The 25,931-nt window shown below is 45.3% G+C and overlaps 2 protein-coding genes across 2 annotated transcripts in view; one reads left to right on the top strand and one right to left on the bottom strand.

The window, feature by feature from the left end:
• Positions 1–5,031, top strand: part of SCCPDH (saccharopine dehydrogenase (putative)) — a 29,148-nt gene extending 24,117 nt beyond the window's left edge. The window contains exons 10-12 of the mRNA XM_052653867.1: positions 1,499–1,610; positions 3,056–3,137; positions 4,392–5,031. Of these exons, the coding sequence (XP_052509827.1) occupies positions 1,499–1,610; positions 3,056–3,137; positions 4,392–4,497 (300 nt within the window). The 3' untranslated portion in view covers positions 4,498–5,031. The remainder of the gene's footprint in view (positions 1–1,498; positions 1,611–3,055; positions 3,138–4,391) is intronic.
• A 1,094-nt stretch (positions 5,032–6,125) lies between these two features.
• The window catches only part of LOC128061778 (kinesin-like protein KIF28P), a 67,835-nt gene continuing 48,029 nt past the window's right edge, over positions 6,126–25,931 (bottom strand). The window contains exons 15-23 of the mRNA XM_052654146.1: positions 22,213–22,331; positions 21,459–21,566; positions 16,421–16,695; positions 14,390–14,524; positions 13,378–13,544; positions 13,037–13,143; positions 12,630–12,771; positions 11,855–12,048; positions 6,126–6,278 (exon numbers count right to left, since the gene is read on the bottom strand). Coding sequence (XP_052510106.1) covers positions 6,126–6,278; positions 11,855–12,048; positions 12,630–12,771; positions 13,037–13,143; positions 13,378–13,544; positions 14,390–14,524; positions 16,421–16,695; positions 21,459–21,566; positions 22,213–22,331 — 1,400 coding nt within the window. The remainder of the gene's footprint in view (positions 6,279–11,854; positions 12,049–12,629; positions 12,772–13,036; positions 13,144–13,377; positions 13,545–14,389; positions 14,525–16,420; positions 16,696–21,458; positions 21,567–22,212; positions 22,332–25,931) is intronic.

Genomic DNA, 25,931 nt, shown 5'->3' with positions numbered 1-25,931 from the left:
ATAGTATGTGCTGTGCTGTGCTGTGCACAGTCACTTCAGTTGTGTCCAACTCTTTGCGACCCAATGGACGATAGCCCACCAGGCTCCTCTGTCCATGGGATTCTCCAGGCAAGAATACTGGAATGGGTTGCCATGCCCTCCTCCAGGGGATCTTCCTGACCCAGGGATCAAACCCATGTCTTTTATGCCTCCTGCATTGGCAGGCGGGTTCTTTACCACTAGTGTGACAGCCAGATCTTAATTATAGCTTATGGTCCATTCAATGTATTGTTGAATTCAGTTTGCTAACATTTTGCTGAGGACTTTGCACAGGAAGCTGAGGCTTCCCTGGTGTTTCAGTTGGTAAAGAATCCCCCTTCAATGCAGGAGACCTGGGTTCAGTTCCTGGGTTGGGAAGATCCCCTGGAGAAGGGAACTGCTACCCACTTCAGTATTCTGGCCTAGAGAATTCCATGAACAGAGGAGCCTGGCGGGCTGCAGTCCATGGGGTCGCAGAGTTGGATACAACTGACTGACTTTCGCTTTCATTTTGCACTTATATTTATCAGAGATATGGGCTGTAATTTTCATTTCTTGTAGCCACCTTGTCTGGTTTTGCCTTTAAGTAATGATTGCTCCTTTCTGGTACCTACCTTACTTTTCTTTGTAATAATAAACTTCTCTATTAGAAGGTATGTGTGCTGTGAGGACACACACAATTCAAGACCCTGGCCTCCTGCTCAGTAAATATAATAATGCCCTCCACTAAGCTAACCCTGGACTTCTAATTCATGCTTCATATTGTTACTAGATCTCATGTGTGTATGTACACACACACACAGTCTCCCCCCCTCCCCTAAACTAAGCTCTAGAAATGCCATATATTTTATTTTATAAGTACTTTATGTCTCAGGGCCCAATATAATGTCTGACACTTGGTTTATACTTAATAAAAATTTGTTCGCCATGGCTTTGTTACTTTGTTTCTAAGTTTAGTGATTATGACAGATGCTTGGATAAATCTTCTATAATTTAATTTTGAATCAAATTTTTATACTTCTAAATGGAGCAGTTTTATGTTTATATCCTAGGCCCATATTACCATTACTTGCTGACTATTTTTGTCTTCTCACCTCAAACATATCTAAAGCCAGAGTAACATATTCTGTCCTGAAATAAACACTACCTCCAGCTTTTCCTCTGAAACTGCCTGTTGTAGTGATGCTGTTCCTTCAGCCACAGCCTAAGATTCATCTTTATTCTTCACTAAGACTCAGCTTTAGTCCTCACTACCTCTGTTCCCAGAACATTACACCAGTCAGCAACACTTACGGTTCTTCAAAGAGTTATTTTTTGTTCCATGCTTAGTTACAGATGACAGGATAGTCTATGTAATAGAATATTGATGTTATCTATTAAAAATGTCTTATATGAAGTATAATGTTGATAGAATGTTTTATTGTGTTCAAGGAGGAAATGACATATTTATTTAATAAACTCTTTGCTTTCTATTCCTCAGATTGATGCTTCATCATTTACTATGACATTTTTTGGTCAAGGATTCAGCCAAGGCGTTTCCCCTGTTAAGAACAAACCAAATATCAGAATTTGTACTCAGGTGAAAGGACCAGGTATTTCACATGTGACTTAAGAACGTTTGGGAGTTTTACATTGTCTTAAGCTATAACGTGGTGTACTAGTCATAATTTCTTTTTAAAATTTGTTTTAGAAATAAATTTACACAGTTATTTAAGTTAATAATGATAAATAATTCTGTCAAAAGGAGGATTGGAATTATTGGTATCATTCAGTTTTATTGTTGTATACCTCTCTCTGATTTTTTTTTCTTTCAGTATGATTCAGTAATTCTGAATGGAATTTTTAATATAAGAAGACAAGGGGCTGATTGATATTTGTCTGTTCTACTCTCATACTCAAGGGTCACTTAAAAGCCTTTTACTTATAACAGTAGTATAATTATAATCAAGGCTGTGGTCCAAGCTTTCTTTGGAGTCTGTGATCACCCTGACATTGCTTGTGAAATATGTGCACATGTGTGTTTTTCCAGGGAGGGTAAAAATTTTGATAGGTTGTTAAAAAACTGTCACCCCAAAACATTCAGTAACTAGTACTATAAATTTTAGAGAACTATACAGAGACAGCCCCGCTGTGAGTTACGTTTCATTACCATCCTTCCTAATAGATCACGGGCCTCTGTTGTACAGTTTTTAATCAAGCCAAATAGCAAAGATATCTTTGCATCTTGCATTTTTTTAAAATTTCTACTTGGGTTTTTAGGATAAGCTGTGTTCTTATTTGACATGAATATAAACACCAATGTTCTACTGGTTTATAGACTTCTTTTAAAGTTACTTCTTAAAGTTTGACTTCTTTGAGAGTTACTCAGTTGTCCTTTAAGAAACTGAGTCTGTTTTTTAAAGTGAAGTTTAGTGTATTTGATTGATAAAGGTCAGTTTAGTGTATGAGTTGGGCTTCCCTGGTGGCTCAGATGGTAAAGAATCTGCCTGCAATGCAGGAGACCAGGGTTTGATCCCTTCGTCGGGAAGATCCCCTGGAGGAGGAAATGGCAACCCACTCCAGTAGTCTTGCCTGGAGAATCCCATGGACAGAGGAGCTGAATGGGCTGCAGTCTAAGGGGTCGCAAAGATTGCACAGGATATGAATAAATCTAAGATCATTGGTAAGAGTGTTGGCTTGAGCTAGCTGCCCGCATGTGATTCTGGTTCAACCACTGTCTGACTCTGTGAATGTGAATGAGGTGCTTAACCTCTCTATGCCTCAGTTTCCTCATCTGTAAAATGGATATAAAATAGTACTAACCTTGTATGATTGTTAAGAAGATTAAATGAGTTTAATAGATTTAAAGCACTTAATACAGTTCCTAACACTTAGTAAGGACTGTATACATGTTAATTGTTATTTTTGTTATTTCATGAACAGAGTATTAAGGAAGTTTCTGTACACTAAGATATAAAATCTACCATTTGATTTTTCGGTGCTGTTGAACGTCTAGTTTATGGATACTTTCTTTTTCTTGATCACCTGTTTTCTGCAGAAGCTGGCTACGTGACTACCCCCATAGCCATGGTCCAGGCAGCCATGACTCTTCTAAATGATGCCGCTGATCTTCCTAAAGCGTGAGTCTGGTTTTCTTCCAATTTAAAGATATCTTTTCCATTTATGTTATATTTTAGCTTATTTTAGTTCAGTTTTCAGGTATTGGGTTTACAGTATCTTTGATCCAAAGAGAGAGATGAACTTAAAATCGTAAGGAAGTTCCTTACTGACTTCTAGGAACAGTGCAGAAAGAAATGAGAGTAGAAAGAAGTTGAGAGCCATGTAATTTGGCTTCAGTTCCTTCAAAAAATAACTCAGATCCCAAGTTAGCTACTCAAAAAAAGGTCCCCGTAGTTCAGTGTTATTGGCAGGAGCCCTTAATCCAGGCTGAATGATTCCCAGCTGCCAGGGAGAGCCGTGATTCATGGCATCCTGGCTAGATCATTATTAAGTACACTGTCTTCCTGGAGGATTTAGCTGTTAGCCTAAAAGTAGGCCAGCTTTACAAATAAGCATAGGCTTGCAGGCCTAGAAACAAATCAGGTATGACCTGAAACTAGTAAATAATAAACATAAAAATTATATAAAGTGAAACTTAATTACATTTTCTTCAAATATTTGTATACCCTTTGAAAGTATTTAGCATTTTCTGAATGGTAGCCATTAAATGTTAAAAAAACTTCTTTTTCATCCTATTTGTCCTGTTTATGCTGCATTAATAATTGATTGCCTAAGTTTATTCTGTCCATGTATGTATTTAGAGGCTTCCCAGGTGGCACTAGTAGTAAAGAACCCTCCTGTCAGTGTAGGAGACAGAGACATGGGTTCAATCCCTAGGTAGAGACGATCCCCTGAAGAAGGGCATGGCAACCCACTTCAGTATTCTTGCCTAGAGAATCCCAGAGGAGCCTGGCAGGCTACAGTCCATGGGGTCGCAAAGAGTTGGACACAACTGAAGCGACTTAGCACACATGCATGTGTATGTTTAATCTTCCTGAGTCTTAGGGCTGACTTTATAAACAGCAACTGCTACTTGGGTTGATAACTCTCCATGTGGCCCTTCCAACACACACACACCAGTTTGTGGAAACAGTCTCATTATCACTGAACCAGTCTAGACAGGTTTGCTAGGTACTAGTTTCCTCTTAAATAATAGCTACTTGCTCACTTGGCTGGTTTTAGAAATGGAACCAAAAACAGTCCATGATGAAATCAAGAATCGGATTTTTATAAGTTTTGCATGGATTTGATAGCTGGCTGCCCAGCAGGTCATCTAGCAGAGGAAGGGGCTGGAGCTGGGCACGGTGCACTGTTTTCACCTTGTTGTCTTACAGGGGTGGAGTCTTCACGCCCGGAGCAGCTTTCTCCCGAACAAAGTTGATTGACAGACTCAATGAACGTGGCATTGAATTTAGTGTCATTAGCAGCACTGAAGTCTAAACATTTGAATAATTAATTGAAGTCATAAAATGTATGAATTAACAGCTTTTTAATTTGGTATGTTGAAATGCTTCTATAAACCTATCTGACTATATGTGGAAAAGATTGTCAAATCTAAAATATGTATACATTAAAGCAGGAAATTGTACTAGCTTACCCTGAATTTCAAATCTTAGCTGATATTTGTGATTTTATTGCTCTTGAGAGAAAACTTAACATTTGACTGACTTTTTCATTGAAGAATTCATGGTCATTTTTTATAAGTGAGCTGGCAGATCAGAGGATGGGATGGTGGCTCTGTCTGTGTTGCTGACACACCCCGGCTGGTGGTCATGTGAGATAGTGGCTGCTGTTTTCCTTGTCATGGTATCAAATGGGATCTCACTTTCCCATGAATTTCTCTGCATAGTGTAGGCCTTTGCCAAATGAAACTGCAGTTTTTGCTGTTTTAGCCTAGTTTTTCACCCATCTGCACTGACTGATTTTGGACTCTTACCTAAAGTTTAATAATAAAGGATTGTCAATTGAACAGTGGATTTGTGTTTGGACATGTCTGTGTAATTGAGTAATGGTAGAAATGTGCTTCCCAAGTGGTCTGTGTCCTGCTAATAACTGGGTTATTCATTTTCCCTGGTTCTATACCTGTGGTTAGTTTGAAAGATGTAGCTGGTAAATTTCTACTGAGTTTCACTGCCTAAGCAAAACTTTTCTCTAATTTACTTTTTATATTTAACTACATTTTCCACTGAAGCCTAAAAATAAGGCAAAGACTTTTCCTTTTGTAATCATACCATAAACACAAATCAGTGTTCTATTACATTCATCATGTAAAGAGGACAACCATTTCCTTTATGGAATTTCTACAATACAGTGAGAGGTATGAAGCTGATAAGAATCTCACTCATGTTAGGAGGCAACTCTGTCTCTTTTCTCTTTCATGCACTGGAGAAGGAAATGGCATCCCACTCCAGTGTTCTTGCCTGGAGAATCCCAGGGACGGGGGAGCCTGGTGGGCTGCAGTCCCTGGGGTCGCACAGAGTCGGACTGAAGCGACTTAGCAGCAGCAGCAGCTGTATAAACTGTACAGAAGAAAGAGGGTCTTTAACTGAAAGAAGAACAAATAAGGAAAGAGGCTTAGAGAAGGGACATGGCTTGCTTCAAACCGTAGAACTGATTAGTCATGGATTCAGCTCCAGACAGTCGATCCTCTTGCTCAGAGTGCTGACCATTCACTGCTCATATTTTCTACCTCACCTTCAGCCTGAATTCATTTTTACATGATTTTAAATCAAATAAAAAGGAATTTTGCTTGAAAGCAGTGTAATAGGTTGAGTGAGTGAGAAATGGGTTGACTAGGTTGAGTCCACAATTCAGCTCCGATAGCCAAGTTAATTAAATAATCTTGACAACTCAAAGCGCAAATGTTTTCAGTTGGTGTATCCTCTGGGAAAGATTGAAGGCATGAGGAGAAGGGGACGACAGAGAATGAGATGGTTGGATGGCATCACTGACTCAATGGACATGAGTTTGAGCAAGCTCCAAGAGTTGGTGATTGACAGGGAAGCCTGGAGTGCTGCAGTCTGTGGGGTCACAAAGAGTCGGACAGGACTGAGCGACTGAACTGAACACTATTCCGCATGCAATAAACATTCTTTCTTCTGTTTCACTATAAGAGCAACATCATTTTTCAGTTTCCACAAGCTGGATTCAAGTAGGTCCCCAAAGTCCTTTAACATTTGTGACTGTTGGTGTACAAATGGCCGAAGCATTTGATCATCTTCCTAAAAATAAATGAAAGAAAAAAAATGATATTGTTGTCAAACCCCAAATTCATATGCCCAATGCACAGTGAAGCCAAACAAACTGAAATAGTGGAGTCTGGAGCAAAGAAGCTTGTATTAGTTGAGGAGGCGCCAACTCTGAAGATGGGAGACCTAGGCTCATCTCAAATCGATCCTACTGGCTGGCCAGGGTGCAAGGGTTTTAAAAGCAAAAGTAAAGGGGGTGGGGGTGGTATGTGATTTCAGCTCCCCTATAAGACCTCAGTTGCAGACTTCTGAGCATCATCTTGTAACCTGAGTCTGTCATTGTGATTGATCTGTGTGTCCTAGCAAACTAGTATACCATGGTCTCGTGATCCCTTAACTTCTTTTGGAGAGAGAGCAAAAGCAATGATGGTTATTTACCTCATGATGGCTCAGGAATTCACTTCTTAATTGACCCAGTGTCACTAATTTTAAGACTGCTTGTGTTGCAGGAAGGGGAACCTCTTCCAGGGCCAGAAAGTGGACTCTGGTCTAATACTCAAATGAATTGTCAGAGGAGACACATGTATTGACAAAGCAAGAGATTTTATTGGGAAGGGGTGCCTGGGCAGAGAGCAGTAAGGTAAGGGAACCCAGGGGAACTGCTCTGCCACATGGCTTGCAGTGGGTTTTATGGTGATGGGATTTAGTTTCCGGGTTGTCTTTGGCCAATCATTCTGGTTCAGAGTCTTTCCTGGTGGTACGTACATTGCTCAGCAAAGATGGACGGCAGTGAGAAGGATTTGGGGAGGTGGTTGGACACATGGTGTCACCTTTTGACCTTTCCTGAACTATTCCAGTTGGTGGTGGCTTATTAGTTCCATGTTCCTTACCAGGACCTCCTGTCATAAAATAACTCATACAAATGGTAACTATGGTGCCTGGCCAGGGTGAGTGGTTTCAGTCAGTGTGATTCCTCCCACACTTGGGGCCATTTGATAGAGCATTATCTCCACAGTTTGGGGTCATAAGTCAACGCATTGTTTTAAGCTGACAATCATGGAAAAGATGTTGCTGGGCTTGTTTTTCCTTTGTGTCTGTGTTCCCTCGCTCCCCTAGTTAGTAATTGCTTGAATCTGCTCTTTGGAACTCAGGGAAGGTCTAGGAGAGGAAAGTCTTTTTCTCCAAACAAGAAGCCAGGAACATGGATGGGATGTGTACTCAAAAGGGCCTGAAGTGTCCTGATCAGTTTCAGTCTTAGTAGACTCACTTCATTATAGTAAAAGGATGGTGCGTGTACATGAGGGGGTGCCCAGTCAGGTCTCTCTTTGAGCTGGAAAGCTGCATTTGAAAGCTGCTACCAGAGGCAACAATTCACCTAGGAGCAGGTCTAGTTTAGGTAGCCTGCCTAAATGACCCTTTCAGTTCAGTTCAGTTCAGTCGCTCAGTCGTGTCCGACGCCATGAACCGCAGCATGCCAGGCCTCCCTGTCCATCACCAATTCCCGGAGTCCACCCAAACCCATGTCCAGCGAGTCGATGATGCCATCCAACCATCTCATCCTCTGTCGTCCCCTTCTCCTCCAGCCCTCAATCTTTCCCAGCATCAGGGTCTTTTCCAACGAGTCAGCTCTTCTCATCAGGTGGCCAAAGGATTGGCACTTCAGCTTCAACATCAGTCCTTCCAGTGAACACCCAGGACTGATCTCCTTTAGGATGGACTGGATGGATCTCCTTGCAGTCCAAGGGACTCTCAAGAGTCTTCTCCAACGCCACAGTTCAAAACCATCAATTCTTTGGCACTCAGTTTTCTTTATAGTCCAACTCTCACATCCATACATGACCACTGGAAAAACCATAGCCTTGACTAGATGGACTTTTGTTGGCAAAGTAATGTCTCTGCTTTTTAATATGCTGTCTCAGTTAGTCATAATTTTCCTTCCAAGGAGTAAGTGTCTTTTAATTTCATGGCTGCAGTCACCATCTGCAGTGATTTTGGAGCCCAGAAAAATAAAGTCAGTCACTGTTTCCACTGTTCCCTCATCTGTCTCCCATGAAGTGATGGGACTGGATGCCATGATGTTTGTTTTCTGAATGTTGAGCTTTAAGCCAACTTTTTCACTCTCCTCTTTCATTTTCATCAAGAGGCTCTTTAGTTCTTCTTCACTTTCTGCCATAAGGGTGGTGTCATCTGCATATCTGAGGTTATTGATATTTCTTCCAGCAATCTTGATTCCAGCTTGTGCTTCCTCTAGCCCAGCATTTCTCATGATGTACTCTGCATATAAGTTAAATAAGCAGGGTGACAATATACAGCCTTGACGCACTTCTTTTGCTGTTTGGAACCAGTCTGTTCCATGTCCAGTTCTAACCATTGCTTATTGTCAACAGGGAAAATTGGTGAGAGAATCCAAATATTTGGGACTGGCATAATACTGTAGATGTTCTGAAGTTTGCAAAGGACCATGTGGGTGGGGATTCTCCCATCAATAGGCTTGACTGATATGGTTCCCCTGCCCCATAGGAGAAGGGACTGCAGATAGCCCTGTGGGCCAGGGCGCCTGTGAGCAATGGTAGAGGAGGTGACGGTGCTCACAGAGATGGGCAGGGGGCAGGTAGTGTGTCATGGCATCTCCTTTTAGTTTCTGTTTCCCTGATGATTAGTGAAATGCCTACTCAAAGACTTAGGCCTTTTTTTCCAATGTGTTTTGCAACGTGTTGTCTTTCTTATTTTAATAAATATGTAGTTGTTTGTTTATTCTGGATACTAACATCACCGACTCAACAGACATGAGTTTAAGCAAACTCTGGGAGATGGGGAAGGACAGGGAAGCCTGGTGTGCTGCAGTCCATGGGGTCACAAAGAGGTGGACACAACTGAGTGACTGAACAACAATACAAATAGGTTCCCCCAGGTTGTGGCTTACTTTTTACGTTATTTTCAGTGTCTTTCACCACAGTAGTTTTTCTTCCTTTCTTTATTGTGAGCTGAGCCCTGAAGAATTGATGCTTTTGAACCGTGGTGTTGGAGAAGACTCTTGAGAGTCCCTTGGATTGCAAGGAGATCCAACCTGTAAATCCTGAAGGAAATCAGTCCTGACTATTCATTGGCAAGACTGATGTTGAAGCTTCAGCTTCAATCCTTTGGCCACCTGATGGGAAGAACTGACTCATTGGGAAAGACCCTGATGCTGGGAAAGATTGAAGGCAGGAGGAGAAGGGGATGATAGAGGATAAGATGATTGGATGGCATCACTGACTCGATGGACATGAGTTTGAGCAAGCTCCAGGAGTTGGTGATGGACAGGGAAGCCTGGTGTGCTGCAGTCCATGGGGTTGCAAAGAGTCAGACACGACTGAGCAACTGAAATGAACTGAACTGAACTGAACTGATACATCCAAAAGAGTGCCCCAAATGTATGCATAGGTACAAATTAAACACGTTTGCTCAAGAAAACACTCTGTCTCTTGATTTCCTCCTGGTTATACCCATTTCCCCATCCCCAGAAGCAACCACTAACCTAAGTCGATCATCATTTTCTTGCCACCTAGAATGCAGCCCTAAACAGCCCTATATTTTGCCTGTTTTCTGGCCACTTGTGCCATAATTTACTTATCTTCTGTGGACGTGCATTAGGATGTTCCTATTTGGGGAGCTATAACAGAAAATGGTTAAAATACCATCTTATGCATATATGCGTGGGTTTCTACAGGATTTTTCACCTGGACCACCATCTGAACCACAGAACAGAGAATGACTTGAAAAACTGTCTTCCCAGTTCTCTCAGGAATGGTTTGTAACAAGGACCATTCCAGATAGGTAAGAGAAAATTAATTCATTACATACATAGCATGTATGTAATGAGAGGTGGTTCAAACTTGAGTCGAAGGCAGAATAATCTAGCTGCTGCTGCTGCTGCTGCTGCTGCTAAGTCGCTTCAGTCGTGTCCGACTCTGTGCGACCCCATAGATGGCAGCTCATCATGCTCCACTGTCCCTGGGATTCTTCAGGCAAGAACACTGGAGCGGGGTGCCATTTCCTTCTCCAATACGTGAAAGTGAAAAGTGAAAGTGAAGTCGCTCAGTCGTGTCCAACTCTCATCGACCCCATGGACTGCAGCCTGCCAGGCTCCTCTGTCCATGGGATTTTCCAGGCAAGAGTGCTGGAGTGGGTGCCGTTGCCTTCTCTGATAATAATCTAGAGGGCTCATTAAAGCACAGTTGACTGGGCCTCACACCCAGAAATTCTGACTCAGCAGGTCTGGGAGGAGACCCTGGAATTTGCATTTCTAACAAGGTTCCAGATAATGCTGCAGCTGCTGACAGTGTGAGAACCACACTTCGAGAACCTCTACCTTAGGGCATGAGGGCGCAGTTCTCTGCAGAACCAGTTTACTCTGTGGAGAAGAGGAGATGAATTGCAGGCTTCTGGGAAGGTGAATCTTTGACTTTTATTAGATAAATGGCAACAATTTTTAAAGTTTTTATACTGATTTATGGGCTTCCCTGGTGACTCAGTGCTAAAGAATTTGCCTGCCAATGCAGGAGACCTGGGTTCAATCCCTGTGTCAGGAAGGTCCCCTGGAGAAGGGATTGGCAACCCACTCCAGTATTCTTGCCTGGAGAATTTCATAGACAGAAGAGCCTGGTGGACTACAGTCCATGGGGTCCCAAAGAGTTGGACATAATTGAGTGACTAACACATATACACACCCATCTGGTGGTTGTGAGAACTCAATAAATATAAAAACACTTAGTAAGTATTACGTTGTTTTTAGTTGCCAAGTGGTGTCCAACTCTGCAACCCGCTGGACTATAGTCCTCAAGTTTCCTCTGTCCATGGGATTTCCCAGGCAAGATCCTGGAGTGGGTAGCCATTCCCTTCCCCAGGGTATCTTCCTGCCCCAGGATGGAACCCGTGTCTCTTACATCTAACCTGCCTTGGTAGGCGGGTTCTCTTCCATTAGTGCCACCTGGGAAGCCTCCAAGTGTTATATAAATGTTTGCTATTATGACTATTACTTTTTATCCCCCTTTCCAATCTTTATACCTTTTATTTCTGGCCTTGCTACACTGGCTAGAACCTAAAGTACAATGTCAAAAAAAAAGTGAAGATAGCTGACATCTATGATTTACCATTAAGATTATGCTTCCTGTGTGTTTAAGACTGCCTTTATCAGATTAAGAAATGTCCATTTTGTTCCTAGTTTACTAAGAGTTTTTATCGTGGGAGGATGCTGAATTTTATCACATGCTTTTTCGGTATCTATTGAAGTAACCATGATTTTTCTCCTATAATATCTTAGTGTGATGAATTATATTTCTTTGGTTTTATAACAATAAAGCAAACATGCACTTCTGGGATATTCTATATGTCGTAAAGTGCAGGAATCTCAATCCTGCAGGGGCCACAGATGAACCAACCAGATGTACACTAAAGTGGAAAATGGGAGCAGAGACGGGCAGGAGCCGGAAAGCAGCAGATTCAGTGTTCCCGGCCTTGGCCTGCTCTTCAGCAGCACACACCCACCCCCCTCCAGAAATGCCGTTCTAGCCAAGAGCTACATTTGATGGAAAGATAATCCTTTGGCTCCATGGGTGCTGGGTACTCACAGGAGGTTTATAATGTCCCAGTTTGAGAAACTGCCCTCTGGCCACATTCATGCTTTGGTAGAACACCTTAAGAGCTCTGGCAAATTCTCTGTCATAGCTGGCTTGCTGGGTGGTGCACATTTGATTAATCTCTCTGGCTGCTGGCCCTTGTGCTGTCATCCAAGTGATCTTTCGGGTACTGGAAGGCTGATGTGCTGAAGGTGGAAGATAAGAGAACGTTTATTTGTTCATCTCAAACCAGTCAATCCTAAAGGAAATCAACCCTGAATATTCATTGGGAGGGCTAATGCTGAAGCTGAAGCCCCAGTACTTTGTCCACCTGATGTGAAGAGCTGACTCATTGGAAAAGACTCTGATCCTGGGAAAGACTGAGGGCAGGAGGAGAAGTGGGTGGCAGAGGATGAGATGCTCGGATGATATCACAACTCAATGGACATGAATTTGAGCAAACTCTGGGAGTTGTGAAGGACAGGGAAGCCTGGCATGCTGTAGTCCACTGGGTCTCAAAGAGTCGGACATGACTAAGTGATTGACCAACAACTATTTATCCACATATTTATATATTTAATTATCTTGGTGGCATTGTACTACATCATCATTTATCAGGTACCAGTTGGGATCCATCCAAAGAAATCTTACAAGAAAAAAATGTTCTGCTTTTTTTAAAAAACTGAAACAAGATATTAACTCATTTAAAAGCTCATTTCTTAGAAAATATACATCACAAATGTAGGAGTTTAGAGAAAGTCTAAATAAGATTTGAGTGGCCTCTCACCTTGTTGACTAGAACTGGTTCTCTCAATAGATTCTTTAAGAAGCACATTTTCCTCTCTGAGGATTCTGTTTATGTTTCTGAGCAGTTCCGTCTCCTGTTCTAACTTGAGCAGCTTCAGATAAAGCTCTGGTATCTGGTTTGACTACAGAAACAAGTTGGGTTAGTCTTGGGTGCATTATTTGCATATCCTTTGAGACTGGCCGTTGTTCCTATCTTATGAAAACTGGACGGGGTGCAGTGAGGGGTGGGTGGTAACCAAGATTTAAGACCCTCAAGATACACAGGAGTAAATCAAGAAAGAGGCTTTTTAATGGGAGGGAATATTGATCCCCAAACAACTATTATCTGAGATTTTTTTTTTTAGTCATCTGTGACATCTATTTTTAATGTGACTTAAATAAACACACCTGACCTGTATCCATCACAGTGGAAATTTTCTTCGTGTCCACCAGGATGTGGCCTTCACCTGTAACCATGAGGTCCAGCCGAGAGCAGCTCAGTTCAGCGCAGCCTTCTGTAGTGTGAGGGAGATACCATCAAGGAAAGAAATGTCTCATCCTCCACTCGCAGTGTTGTGTGAGGAGGTTTAAACCACATAATCAACTGTGGACTAAAACCCAGAGGCTCAGGAGAAGACAGCTCTCAGCCACTGCTGTCAAGACCCTGACCACCTCCCTCTGCAGGGAGATATACAACATGATATCTGATGGAGGAATGCACCATGCAAAAGGGGAGGTAAGCATGGTACCTTGAAGACCCCATAAATCAACAATGAGAGCATTTGTCTGTAAATAATTCAGAAACTCCTGAGATGCATTTAAGGTTGTAAATTGGACAGTCTCGTCAATTTGGGGATTCACAATTTTCCATACAGGCTTGGTATATAAGGTGTGTGGAAGATCATAAATTCTGTACCTGAGAAAAGAACAGAAAACATAACTCAAAACCATAAGGGATACATTTCTAAAGGAAACTATCAGATAAGCCAAAGAGTTGTAGCCTGCTTTGTTGAGTTGATAAGGCGTGCATGCTCAGTTGTGACCAATTCTGCAACCCCATCGATTGCAGCCTGCCAGGCTCTGCTGTCAATGGGCTTTTGCAGGCAAAAACACGGGAGTGGGTTGCCATTTAGTTGATAAAAGATGACCTACAATTGATTCTCCTGATTGCCACCCCCAACATCTCAGCTATTCAACATAGATATCATCATTACATAGATAATACTTACTAAAAGTCTAACAAAAAGAGAAAAGGATTGTGATACTTTCTACTTAGACAATCTAAAGTTATTAATTTTCCACTGTGGTTTGTTTTTGTCCTTCAAAATCTCGCTTCTTTATTGTTTCATCTTTTAGTATCCTTTTAGCCCAATTAGTTTAAGCATATTTGGTGCCTCTATCATATAGTCACACACAGTCCTTTTGTTTCTAACTGAAAAAAGAAAATAATCCCAATCATCCTACTTTGATAACACAGATTTACTAGATGTTCTTTCTGATAATTAAAATTCCTGACTCTTGGCTTCAATTACTTAGAAGAATCAGTACATGTTGACCTGTACATAGTGACCGGGAGGGACATGTAACTTCTCCCTCTGTTAAGCAGAAAGAGGAAATAGTCATTTGGGAGTTGAACAAGCAGAAAAACTTAAGCAAATGTCACAATCAACTCATTCTTAAAACTTGAGGAAAGGCTCCCTCCCACCAGGGCACACAGGCCGGGTGGTTCACATTCAGCAGCTCGGTGGGGCAGGCTGGTACCCCATCTGAACACCCCTCTCCACATCTTCCTTTAGCCACTTGGTGCCAAGGCACTGCACAAGGCGAATCTGGAAATCCATCCTCTTGCCCAGCAGGTCCACTGGGTCAGTAACCACATCTTCCTCACCACGTGCTCTGTAAACAAAAGAGGTAAACATTGATCACAGGTTAACCTGGGCCCAAGCAAGTGAGACTGATGTCAGTGAAGATTACATAGATGCCTTGTGTGTGTCAGTCACTCAGTCATGGTGGACTCTTTGTGACCCCATGGACTGCAGCCGGGCAGGCTCCTCTGTCCATGGAATTCTCCAGGCAAGAATACTGGAGTGAGTAGCCATTCCCTTCTGCAGGGATCCTGACCCAGGAATCGAAGCCGGGTCTCTTGCATCATTGCAGGTGGATTCTTTGCAATCTGAGCCACCAGGAAAGCCCTGAGAGACAGCAAAATTCTCTGAAGGAAGGATGGGTAATATTACCAGCTGTAGAATTCATTCATTCAAGAGACATATCACAAGAGCCCACTCTGCTCTTGTACTTCAAGATATGGACTTTCTCAAAGAGGAGACGGGAATATAACAGCTTCTTGCAATAAATGCACCCAGGTGTGGATGCCAGACTGCCACTGAAGATTTAGGTAGGCTCCCCAGTGGGCAGAGGGGCTGCCACCTAGAGAAAGCCAGCTGGCTGGCCACAGGCAGCCTCTCCAGGTGTCATTCTCCTTGTGAACCCTTCACAGTCCAGTCAACTCCAGGCCCACAGGCTCAGAAACCAGTTTGGACAGCTTTCCAACAGGGTACTTCTCTCACATCAACTGAGCTCACAGAGATTGAAACCTGTAAACTATAATGCCACTTTACTAATTCAGAGTGAGAAATACAACCATCAGGCAGCCTAGGAGCCTGGGGTAGCAAAATGCCCAGGAAGTTACTTAGAGTTCAATAAAGACAGCGAGGCACTGGTCATCTTAGTCTTTTAGTCACAAGACTTGGCAGTTTTGTTGCTCATTTGTTGACTGTTTCTTCTTCAGAAAGACAAAAAGTTTGCATCAGCTAGCCCCTGAGGACACTGGCACCAGACCAGGCCTCCTGCTGGCCTCTTTACTTAGAATTGCTAAGAGGTGTGAGCTTTCCTAAAAACTCTCTCAACTGCCTTTGGCCCAGAGAGAGGAAACAGGGAGACAACCTGTGTGTGTGTGTTAAGTATCTCAGTCGTGTCCGACTCTATGTGACCCTGTGGACTGTAGCCAGCCAGTCTCCTCTGACCATGGAATTCTCCAGGCAAGAATACTGGTCCCTTCTCCAGGGGGTCTTCTTGACCCAGGGATCAAACCCATGTCTCCTGCACTGCAGGTGGATTCTTTACTATCAGCCAGCAGGGAAGCCCCAGAGACAACCCGAGGGGACAGTAAAGGCTATACAGTGGAGTTAGCACAAAGATCAGATAACAGCTCAGATTGGGGCCACATAAGTAAACAAAGATACCGCCGTTCCTTCCTTGAGAAAAGGAACAAAGAAATTAACAGAGCCTGTCCAGGGAGGCAGGGTGAGCTACAAAATCAGCTTCCTGCTGCTGGCGCTTGGGCCTGGTCAGCAGGGCTGAGGACTAACGCTGGAAAGAACAAATGTGTGTGGTGGGTCCCAGACCTCACAGGCGCCAGGAAGGGCGGGGGAGGGTGGAAGGTTCTGCGGCACCCTTGGCTTCTCTACCGACCCAGATCTCGGCTCGTGTCCGTGTTTCCTCCTACTACAGTCCTGCCTCTGCAGGGTGTTCTCATTCCTCTGGTCCTCTAGGGCAGTGTGAGCTGCTCAAAGACTGCTGGACATGGGGTTTTAAATAGTACAGGTCAGCTGATTTGGCTGCCTTGGCAAAATCAGATATGATGAGGCCAAATTATGAATGAACGAGCTCATTTGTTTGTCTCAGGAGTGACCTCTTCAGGGCACCAAGTTCTCCCCTTCCAGGAGAACTCAGTCTTGGTGTGAGTTTTCTGTGTGACCCAGAACTAGACAAGAGGGTGGCGGAGATACCCACTGTCCTGTCGGGGAGCAGGGGTTTATGTGGATATGCAACACTGCCTCTTCCAGCCCGTCACAGTTCAGAAATTCCACTTGTTCCTCGTACTTCATGCAGTAGGCAAGGGACTGGAGCCAGATGTGAGCGGAGCCCAGGTGAACAACTTCGACAGGATCCCAGAAAGGGTCATCTTCCTGGGCTACCTGGCTGTCTTCTCCATCAAGAAAACGCTGGTAAAGTTCCTCCATTAGGAATTTCCTATTGATAAATTTGGCTTTTGACCAAATCCACACCTGGAAACACAAAGGTACATCATCAATATTTGATTCCACCTGCTGCTCTAACAATTCATTTCTATGGTTTTCCCAGCGTGCTCTCTCTGATGGGTTGGGTTTTGGGTACCCAAGACCAATGACAGTCTCATCAGACTCAGCTTTGGTGAGGATCTTCAAGAGCACTACATTCATTGCTGACCTATCTACTTCAGCTTTGCTGGAAATGACTTAGAGGAAATGACGGACTTAGAGAACACTTTCCCAGGAGAAATGAAAGTCTGAGCTTGTGGTATACAGAAGAAAGACCTTCAGAGATATTCTTGTCCCAGTCTCTGGAACCTGTGAATATGTTATCTTACATGGCAATTAAGTTTCCTCATCAGCCGACCTTAACATAGGGAGATTAGCTTGCATTATCCAGATGGGCCCAGTGTAGAGGGGGACAGAAGAGAAGGTCAGAGAAAGAGAGACGGCAACAGAAGCAGGGTCAGGGATGCTATGTGGATAACTTTGAAGATGGCCATGAGCCAAGGAATGTAAGTGGCTCTAGAAGCTTGAAAAAGCAACAAAACATATTCTCCCCTCAAGCCTCCAGAGAGCAAAACATCCCTCCTGACACCTTGCTTTTAACCCAGCAACATCTGTGTTGCACTTTTTACAAATTCATTTATTTATTTCATTTATTTTTGGTTGTGCTGGACCTTCTTTGTGTGGACTTTCTCTAGTTGTGCTGAGTGGGGGCTACTCTCATTGCGATGCATGGGCTTCTCATAGCAGTGACTTTTCTTGTTGCAGAGCACAGGCTCCAGGCACGCAGGCCTCACACAGTTGCAGCACCCCGGCTCAGCAGTTGCAGCTCCTGGGCTCTCGTTGTGGCTCTCATTCATTGCTCCGCAGCATATGGAATCTCCCCAGTCCAGCGATCAAACCTTTGTCCCCCGCAGTGGCAGGCAAACTCATATCCACTGCACCACCAGAGAAGTCCTGTGTTGGGCTTTTAACCTACTGAACTAGAAGATAATAAATTGGTGTGCTCACACCCAGTGAGCAGAAAATCCAGGAAAAGAGCCTGGCACTGGTCTGTCCCCTCAGTAGGTGAGGGACAGGGCCTCGTACCAACAGTGATTAATGAGACAGTGGACAAAAGCATAAGCCAAAATAAGAAGAATTCCAGGTAGGCAGAAAATTGCTTGATGATAAATGCCACATCAGAAGTGGTTACCAGGAGGCGTGGCCTCCACAGAGGAGTAGGAAGGTCCTGAGCTTGCCTCCTCCTGTCAGCACACCAAAATTAGAACTATTTACGGAGCAGCTGTTGGTGAGGAAGAAGTAAAGATTAGCAGAAAGGATCCCTGGCAACTAAGAGGGAACCACAAGAAGATGGGTAGGAGGGGCAGAGACACAACATAATCAAGACCCACCCCCAGGTGGGCAACTCACAAACAGGAAGATGATTATCATTACGGAGGTTCTCGCCAAGGAGAGGGGTCTGAGCCCCACATCCGGCACCCTGGCCTGGGAGTCCTGCACTGGGAAGACCAGCCTCCAGAATGTTTGACTTTGAAGGCCAAGCTGGGCTTGGAGAGAGTTAGAGGGCTGTGGGAAATGTAGACTTCACTCTTAAAGTGAAAGTGTTAGTCGCTCAGTCGTGTCTGACTCTTTGGACTGTAGCCACCAGGCTCCTCTGTCCATGGAATTCTCCAGGCAAGAATACTGGAGTGGGTTGCCATTCCCTTCTCCATTCCCGGGATCGAACCTGGGTCTCCTGCACTGCAGGCAGATTCTTTACTTTCTGAGCCATCAGGGAAGCCCCTCACTCTTAAAGCGCTCATGCAAAATCTCACATGCTCCAAAATCCAGTGGAGAGGTAGTAATTGGAAATATGCCTGGGTCAGATCCCCTGGCTGATCTTGGAGAACCTTCTGGTCAGATCCCCTGGCTGATCTTGGAGAAACTCCTGGAGAGACAAGAGGCAACTGGAGCTCCCTCGGGGGACACAGATGCTGATGGAAGCCTTGGGAAGGGCGGGGAGGGTTGTTCTACCAAGAGGATACAGGTGCTGACAAGCACTGGTTTGAGTCTTGCCTCTAGTTTATTAGGCCTGGGATCTGGCCCTGTGTACCAGCTAGTCAGCACCAGTCCTAGGTTACCTTAGGCCAAGCAGGCAGTGGCAGGGGTACAGCCCCAACCACCAGTGAGCTGTTTCCTAAGGAGCCCCTGAACCCCCAGCTTCTAGGGGACCCAGCCCTATCTACCAGAGGGCCCAGGCCCCAGCCCTGCCCAGTAGTGCACCAAAACCAGCTCTAGGTTCTGCAGGACCATGCAACCAGAGCCTGCAGGACACAGCCTCACCCACCAGTAGGTCCACAGCAACTCCAGGACCTGCAAGACTCTGCAGCCAGAGACCTAAGACCTGGCTTCACCAGCAGCCCAGCACTAGCCCTGGGGCCCCATAAGCCTCAACCCAGCCCACCAGCAAACCCACAGCAGCTCTGAGAAACTTGGGCATCTCAAGAGCTGCCTCAGGATCCAGCTCCACTCACCAGTGGGCTGACACCAGCAGTGGGACACCCCAGGTCCCACAAGCAGCCATGTCAGGAACTGGTCTCACCCACCCATAGGCAATAGTAGTACCGAGACGCCTGGCCCTGCAAACAGAACCCAGCTCCATGCCATTCATCAATGGGCCAGGACTAGCCCAGGACCCCTGGGCTCCACAGCCAGTCACCTCATTACCCAGCCCCAGCCACAAGCCCCTGGCAACCTCCAAAAAGCAGGCCCTAGAAACCAACCAGACCAGGAGGCAGCCTTGCCTACCAGACCACCCACAGTAGTCATCCCACTACAACAGAAGGGCCACACAGCCCATGTGGGAGGCACCCCTAGAGCATGCAGCTCTGGAGACCAGAGGGGAGGGCACTTCTGGGACACATCGGATGTCTCCTACAAAAGGCCACTTCTCCAAGACTGGGAGATGTAACCAACCTACCAGACACATAGAAACAAAACAGAAAATTAGTCAAGATAAGGCAATAAGGAAATATGTTCCAAATAAGGGAATAAGATTAAAAAAACAACACCAAGAACAAAGTGAAGTGGAGATAAGCAACCTACCCAATATAGAATATAAGTAACCATCATGTTGTTCAGTCGCTCAGTCATGTCCAACTCTTTGCAACCCCATGGGCTGCAGCACGCCAGGCTTCCCTGTCCCTCACCATCTCTCAGAGCTTCCTCAAACTTGTGTCCGTTTAGTCAGTGATGCCATCCACCATTTCATCCTCTGTTGTCCCCTTCTCCTCCTGCCTTCAATCTTTCCCAGAGTCAGGGTCTTTTCTAATGACTCAGCTCTATGCATCGGGTGACCAAAATATTGGAGCTTCAGCATTAGTTCTTCCAGTGAATAGTCAGGGTTAATTTTCTTTAGGATTGACTGGTTTGATCTCCTTGCAATCCAAGGGACTCTCAAGAGTCTTTTGGTGGCTCAGAGGGTAAAGTGTCTGCCTGCAGTGCGGGAGACCTGGGTTTGATCCCTGGGTTGGGAAGATCCTCTGGAGAAGGAAATGGCAACCCACTCCAGTATTCTTGCCTGGAGAATCCCATGGACGGAGGAACCTGGTAGGGTATAAGCCATGGGGTCGCAAAGAGTCAGACATGACTGAGTGAGTAGAGAGAGAGAGAGAGTTCAAAAGCATCAATTCTTCAGCACTCAGCCTTCCTTACGGTCCAACTTTCATATCCGTGCATGACTACTGGAAAAACCATTGCTTTGACTATATGGACCTTTGTCAGCAAATAAAGATGCTCAAAGAACTTCATTGCCGCTCAAACTTTTCTCTTGCTGCCGAGAGCGGGGGCTACTCTGGTTTTGGTGCATGGGCTTCTCGTTGTGGTGACTTCTTTTGTTGAGGAGCACAGACTCTAGGGCGTGTGGGCTTCAGTAGTCTTGGCACATGGGCTTAGTTGCCCTGGACCAGGGAACAAACCCATGTCCCCTGCATTTGGACTACAAGGAAAGCAAACCAGTCAATCCTAAAGGAAATAAACACTGAATATTCATTGGAAGGACTGATGCTGAAGCTGAAGCTGTAATACCTGGCCACCTGATGCGAAGAGCCGACTCATTGGAAAAGACCCTGATGCTGGGAAAGATTGAGGGCAGGAGGAGAAGGGGATGACAGAGGTTGAGATGGTTGGATGGCATCACCCACTCGATGGATACGAGTTTGAGCAAGCTCCAAGAGATGGTGAAGAACAAGGAAGCCTGGTGTGCTGCAGTCCACGGGGTCACAAAGAATTGGACACAACTGCGCAACTGAACAACACCACCTGCATTGGCAGGTGGATTCTTTGCCACCAGACCACCAGGAAAGCCCACCTTCTGGAGTGTTAATGAAAGTGTGCATTTTCTCATTGCTCAGAATGGTAGCCCTCTCTCTTGGGTACTCACACGAACACCATTTTCAGCTGGTGTTTAGGCTCCCTTCGGGTACTAAAACTTTGGAGTCATGATAAAAATAAATAGAAAGTGTTCACTGCCTGCGGGTGGGAAAGATCCCAGGTCTCGGTGTTGTGTGGGATAGAGGAACCAGAAGGGGAAACTCGGAGGGTCCTCCTCTCCCCAGAGTCGGTCCCCCAGAATCCCACTCATACTTGGAGCCTATCTTGCCCCTTTGCTGGGACTCCACAGGCTGTAGCAGGTAAAACTAACCTGTATCCCTAGGAAACCTGCTCAGAAGCCCCTTGTGGAGTCGCACACCAGCCCCCAGGGGCAGCCTCACCTGATGAGTCCTTTGACGGGTTACCTTCACCGTGACCTCTTTTTGTAGGTCACAGCCCCTGGAATCTGATGAAGCTAAATTCTTCACCTTCAGCTCCATATTAAGTCCCTGGTAAGAAAAACACTTTTCACTAAATAATTTTACATTTCTCAGCACATACCATCTTTGCAATTTATTTTTCATCCTCTCCACACTCGGACTTTCTGAAAGAAGATGGTCCACCTCTTGCTCCTTGGAATTTCCATCAAGGGAAATGACAAAGCACCCAGAATCTCTCAGCAGCATCCTGGAACTATTTCATGTGTAAGCCTCCCCAGGGTGACTGAGTCTTGTGCAAGTTTCCTGATGACTGAGATCCTGTGTCACCAGGGAGTGAGTCCGAACCCAGGCCTTCTCTGGGGCAGAGAAGCCATCAGGGTGCGCGCACCCAGAGCAGGACTCTGGAGGACAGTCTGGGGTGGGGTGGCCATGGTGGGCAAGCATTGCTCTGGCGTCTTGGTGGTCCTGGAGCACGGGGGACCAGAGGTAGAAGGAACGGACTCGAGGCTGGGAATGGGGAGGCCTGGGGTGTTGACTGAGGCCCTGTCACTAGCTCACTGTGGGGTCTCGGGCAAAGCACCTGCCCTCTCCAGGCCCGAGGGTCTGGCATGTCTACACCATGAAGCCAATTCGGGACAGTGGGAAAGAGACACTCGTTGAATCTGTCCTCTAAGGTCCTTTCTAGAGCTGAGATTTTACCATTTTCTGCACTTACCTTCTTCAGCTCTTTGCTCATTTGATTTGCTTCTGCAACCAGTGGCATCAGTTTGACGTAGTCCTGGAACACAGCCAGGACACTGGGGTCTGCTTTCCCATCCCCGCTGTTCATAGCACCTAGGAAAGATCGGAGAGGGAGGGGAAGTCACTCACTGGCTCTGGGATACTTTTCAGCCTTGAATAAACCTGCACGCTCCTTGCTTCCTTCGTTCAGTCATTCATTTGACTGTTCATCAAATATTTATATTTTAAATTTATAAATGTGTAATTTTTTTAAAAAACAAGAAAGAAAACTAAGTGGGGAAGAAAAGTTACTGCCTCCCTTGCTCGTCTCAACCCATGAATCTTGGCAGCATTGTGACAGGAGGTTCCCTGCCTCTGATTTTCAGACTTGGTCTTGTGTCCTTGACCCAAGGTAGCTCCAGACTGTCCAGTGAGGAGGCTGGGACAAGAATAATACAGCTGGCTAAAGGAAGATCTGGGAGCTTCTCCTGAAACCACAGCTGGTACAGAAGCAACTTGTCCTTACTTCTGTTTGGGGTGGCTTAGAGGAGGGGATCATGGACACGATGGGTGAGCCAATCCCCCCTGCCAGACCCTGGCTGGTGCTGCCTCCTGTCAAGAACTCTCAGTTATTTAGGGATTTCCTGTGCTGAGGTCTGACTCCACAGAATTGCCCAACAGCCACCTTGCTGAAGAATCAGTCTTTGCTGGTGTTAAGCACCTTTGACCAGGGTCAGGGCTTGTTCAACCTCACTGTGCTGCCAGCCCTGGGCTGGAAAATTCAACCCTGTAAATGAATAAATGAGTATATAGGGTGTCCAGGCTTGGTATTAGAGTCTTATTGACTTGTTTTGTTCAATAACTTACAGACAATGAACAAAGAGGTCATTTTCAAATCCATTTATTTTGCTAGAATTCTGAAGAGAAACCTTTGGTGCAGGAAAAAAGGGAGGATCTATTTTGCACATACGTAGGTGCACCCACGGCACTCTGCTCGTGGGTTTATAAGACAAGTTTGCACAGGCGCGATGTGAGATGCTCCACCTTTGGGAGTTCAGCATAGCCAAAGACCTCGGTGGAGCCCACACTCACCTGACTGAGCAGGGTTGGGGGTGCGGGTGGGCAGCAGGTGGGCCCTGGAACCATGGCCTCCCCTGAGGGGAGTGATCTGGGGTCTGGAGATGAGAGGGGAGGCAAGGTGGTCAAGAACCTCCATCTGAGGCAAGGGAAGAGATGAACAAAGAGAAATGACAAAGCTCCTGAGTGTTCCTGCAGACAAGGACTGCCAGGTTGCTGTGGGGGAGTTGAAATACAGCAGCAGCTAGAGGGAGATGTAGCTAGAGGGAGCTAGAGTAGCTAGCGGAGAAGGCAGTGGCCCCCGCTCCAGTGTTCTTGCCTGGAGACTCCCAGGGACGGGGGAGCCTGGTGGGCTGCCGTCCACGGGGTCGCACAGAGTCAGACACGACTGAAGCGACTTAGCAGCAGCAGCAGCAGCAGCAGAGTAACTAGAGGTCTTTTCTCCTTGGAAAAGACCCTGAGGCTGGGAAAGATTAAATGCAGGAGAAGGGAACCACAGGGGATGAGGTGGTTGGATGGCATCACCCCCTCGATGGACATGAGTTCGACCAAGCTCCAGAAGTTGGTGATGGACAGGGAAGCCTGGCCTGCTGCAGTCCATGGGGTCACAAAGAGTCAGACAAGACTGAGCGACGGAACTCAACTGAGGAGGAGAAGGGGACGACAGAGGACAAGATGGTTGGATGGCATCACGGACTCAATGGACATGAGTCTGAGTAAACTCTGGGAGACGGTGAGAGACAGGGAAACGTGGCGCGCTGCAGTCCATGTGTTCGCAGAGTCAGACACGACTGAGCGACTGAGCAACAACGAAGGGAGATGGGGGTCCAGGTAGGGCTTTGTAAGTTTGTTTTTACAGCAGAAGATAGTGGAGCATATTCGCATGTGACGGAATGATCCATGGACAGCCTTTAGTGATGCAAAAGAGAAGGGGCTTTTCACAGACAAATGCTTGAGATAGTGAGAGGGGAGAGAATCCAGAGAACAGATGGAAGAAAACTGACAGACGTATTATGTTTGCCCATCCAGGGAAAACGAAAATAAACTCTGAACTGGAATTGGCCATATGAGTATGAACTTATGGTTTTATAGAACAGGTGAAGCTATAATATGTGTGGGGGAACACAGGTATTAATGTAGCAGTTTGCACATGTAGCTCCAGATCTTGATTTATAAATGTCATTCTTTACCAAAAGGAATCAGGATCCTTGGGGGAAATGACTGACAGCTGAGCTGGGACTGAAAGCCCACAAGATGCACCTGGAACATTTCTGATGCCAGAAAGTAAGCTAGTGCCTGATGAGGAATGTCAGGAAGACACAGAATTCAGCTTGAAGGGGTGCCCACTGACCAAAACGAGGATAGTTTGCACATCAAAATGAATTACGAAAGCAACAGATAACTGATTGAGTAAAACAGGACTCTTGAGTCCACACTGACATAACTAAATGAATTAACAAATCAACAGATAAAACATTTCTTATAGTAGCTTTTTGTTTTTTTCAAATAAAGGTAGAGGAAATTGTGAAGCTAGAAATTCACCATTTGACAAAAATTCATACTAATCATCCAATGATCAAAGGATGATAAAACTAGTGGATGAAATTGTAATGAGGTATAGGATATCTACATATCAAAGTCTCTCCCCATAAAATATTAATTGAAAAGATAGGATTGCTCTCAGGTGGCCTCAGCCTGCAGTGGCTGGAAGCGGGACTTCAGTTCCCCGACCAGAGATTGAAGTGGGGTTGTGGGGCTGTGGCGGTGAGAGCACCAAATCCTCGCCACTAGACCAGAGGACAGTGAGCAGGCCCCTGGCCCTTCAGCTTTTCAGAAGAGAATTCCCACAAAGGCAGAAAGAGTTCTTGCCTGGAAAATCCCAGGGACAATGGAGCCTCGTGGGCTGCTGTCTCTGGGGTCGCACAGAGCCGGGCATGACTGAAGTGACTTAGCAGCAGCAGCAGCAGCAGCGAAGTAAGTAAAGTATTTATCAGGAAGGAAAAAGAGTACAGTACATGTGGATAGTGCTGGGAAAGATTGAAGGCAAAAGGTCACTCCCCTTTGAACCTTTAAGGAGCCTTTCTGCACATATGTGGTCAAGGAAGTCTTCTGACTTCGAGAATGAGAAATATGTGGTCGGGGCAGAGTCCCGCCGCCTCTCTTAATTGTCCTGTTATTCTCTCCTGGAGTTTTGGTCCACAGGGAGTGAATCTCCAGTCACTTAACCCTGGGGTAGCATTTACCTCTTGCCTCAGGATAACTCATATTACAATGGAGAAACCTGGTAGACACCACCTTAACCAAGTGATCACAATTAACGCCACCAAAAATGGACAAACTGACACCAGGTGCCTTCTGATGCGAGGCACAGAGAATACATCATCACTTTGCTGGCATTCCTGCCAAAAACCTATCACCTCGATCCAATCATGAGGAAACATCCTAAATAGGTAAAAATGACTGGTCTTTACTCTTCAAAAATGTCAAGGTCATGAAAGACAAAAACAGACCTGGTGAATTGGTCCAGATTAAAGGAGATCAAAGAGACATGACAACTAAATGTGGTCCTGGACTGGACCCTGTATCCCAATTTTTTATAAGGGAGGTATTTGAAACAATTAGGTAAATATGCATGAA

This window comes from Budorcas taxicolor, chromosome 16, assembly GCF_023091745.1.
Source record: "Budorcas taxicolor isolate Tak-1 chromosome 16, Takin1.1, whole genome shotgun sequence".
Classification (NCBI taxonomy): domain Eukaryota; kingdom Metazoa; phylum Chordata; class Mammalia; order Artiodactyla; family Bovidae; genus Budorcas; species Budorcas taxicolor.
This window is presented reverse-complemented; position numbering and strand designations above follow the sequence as displayed.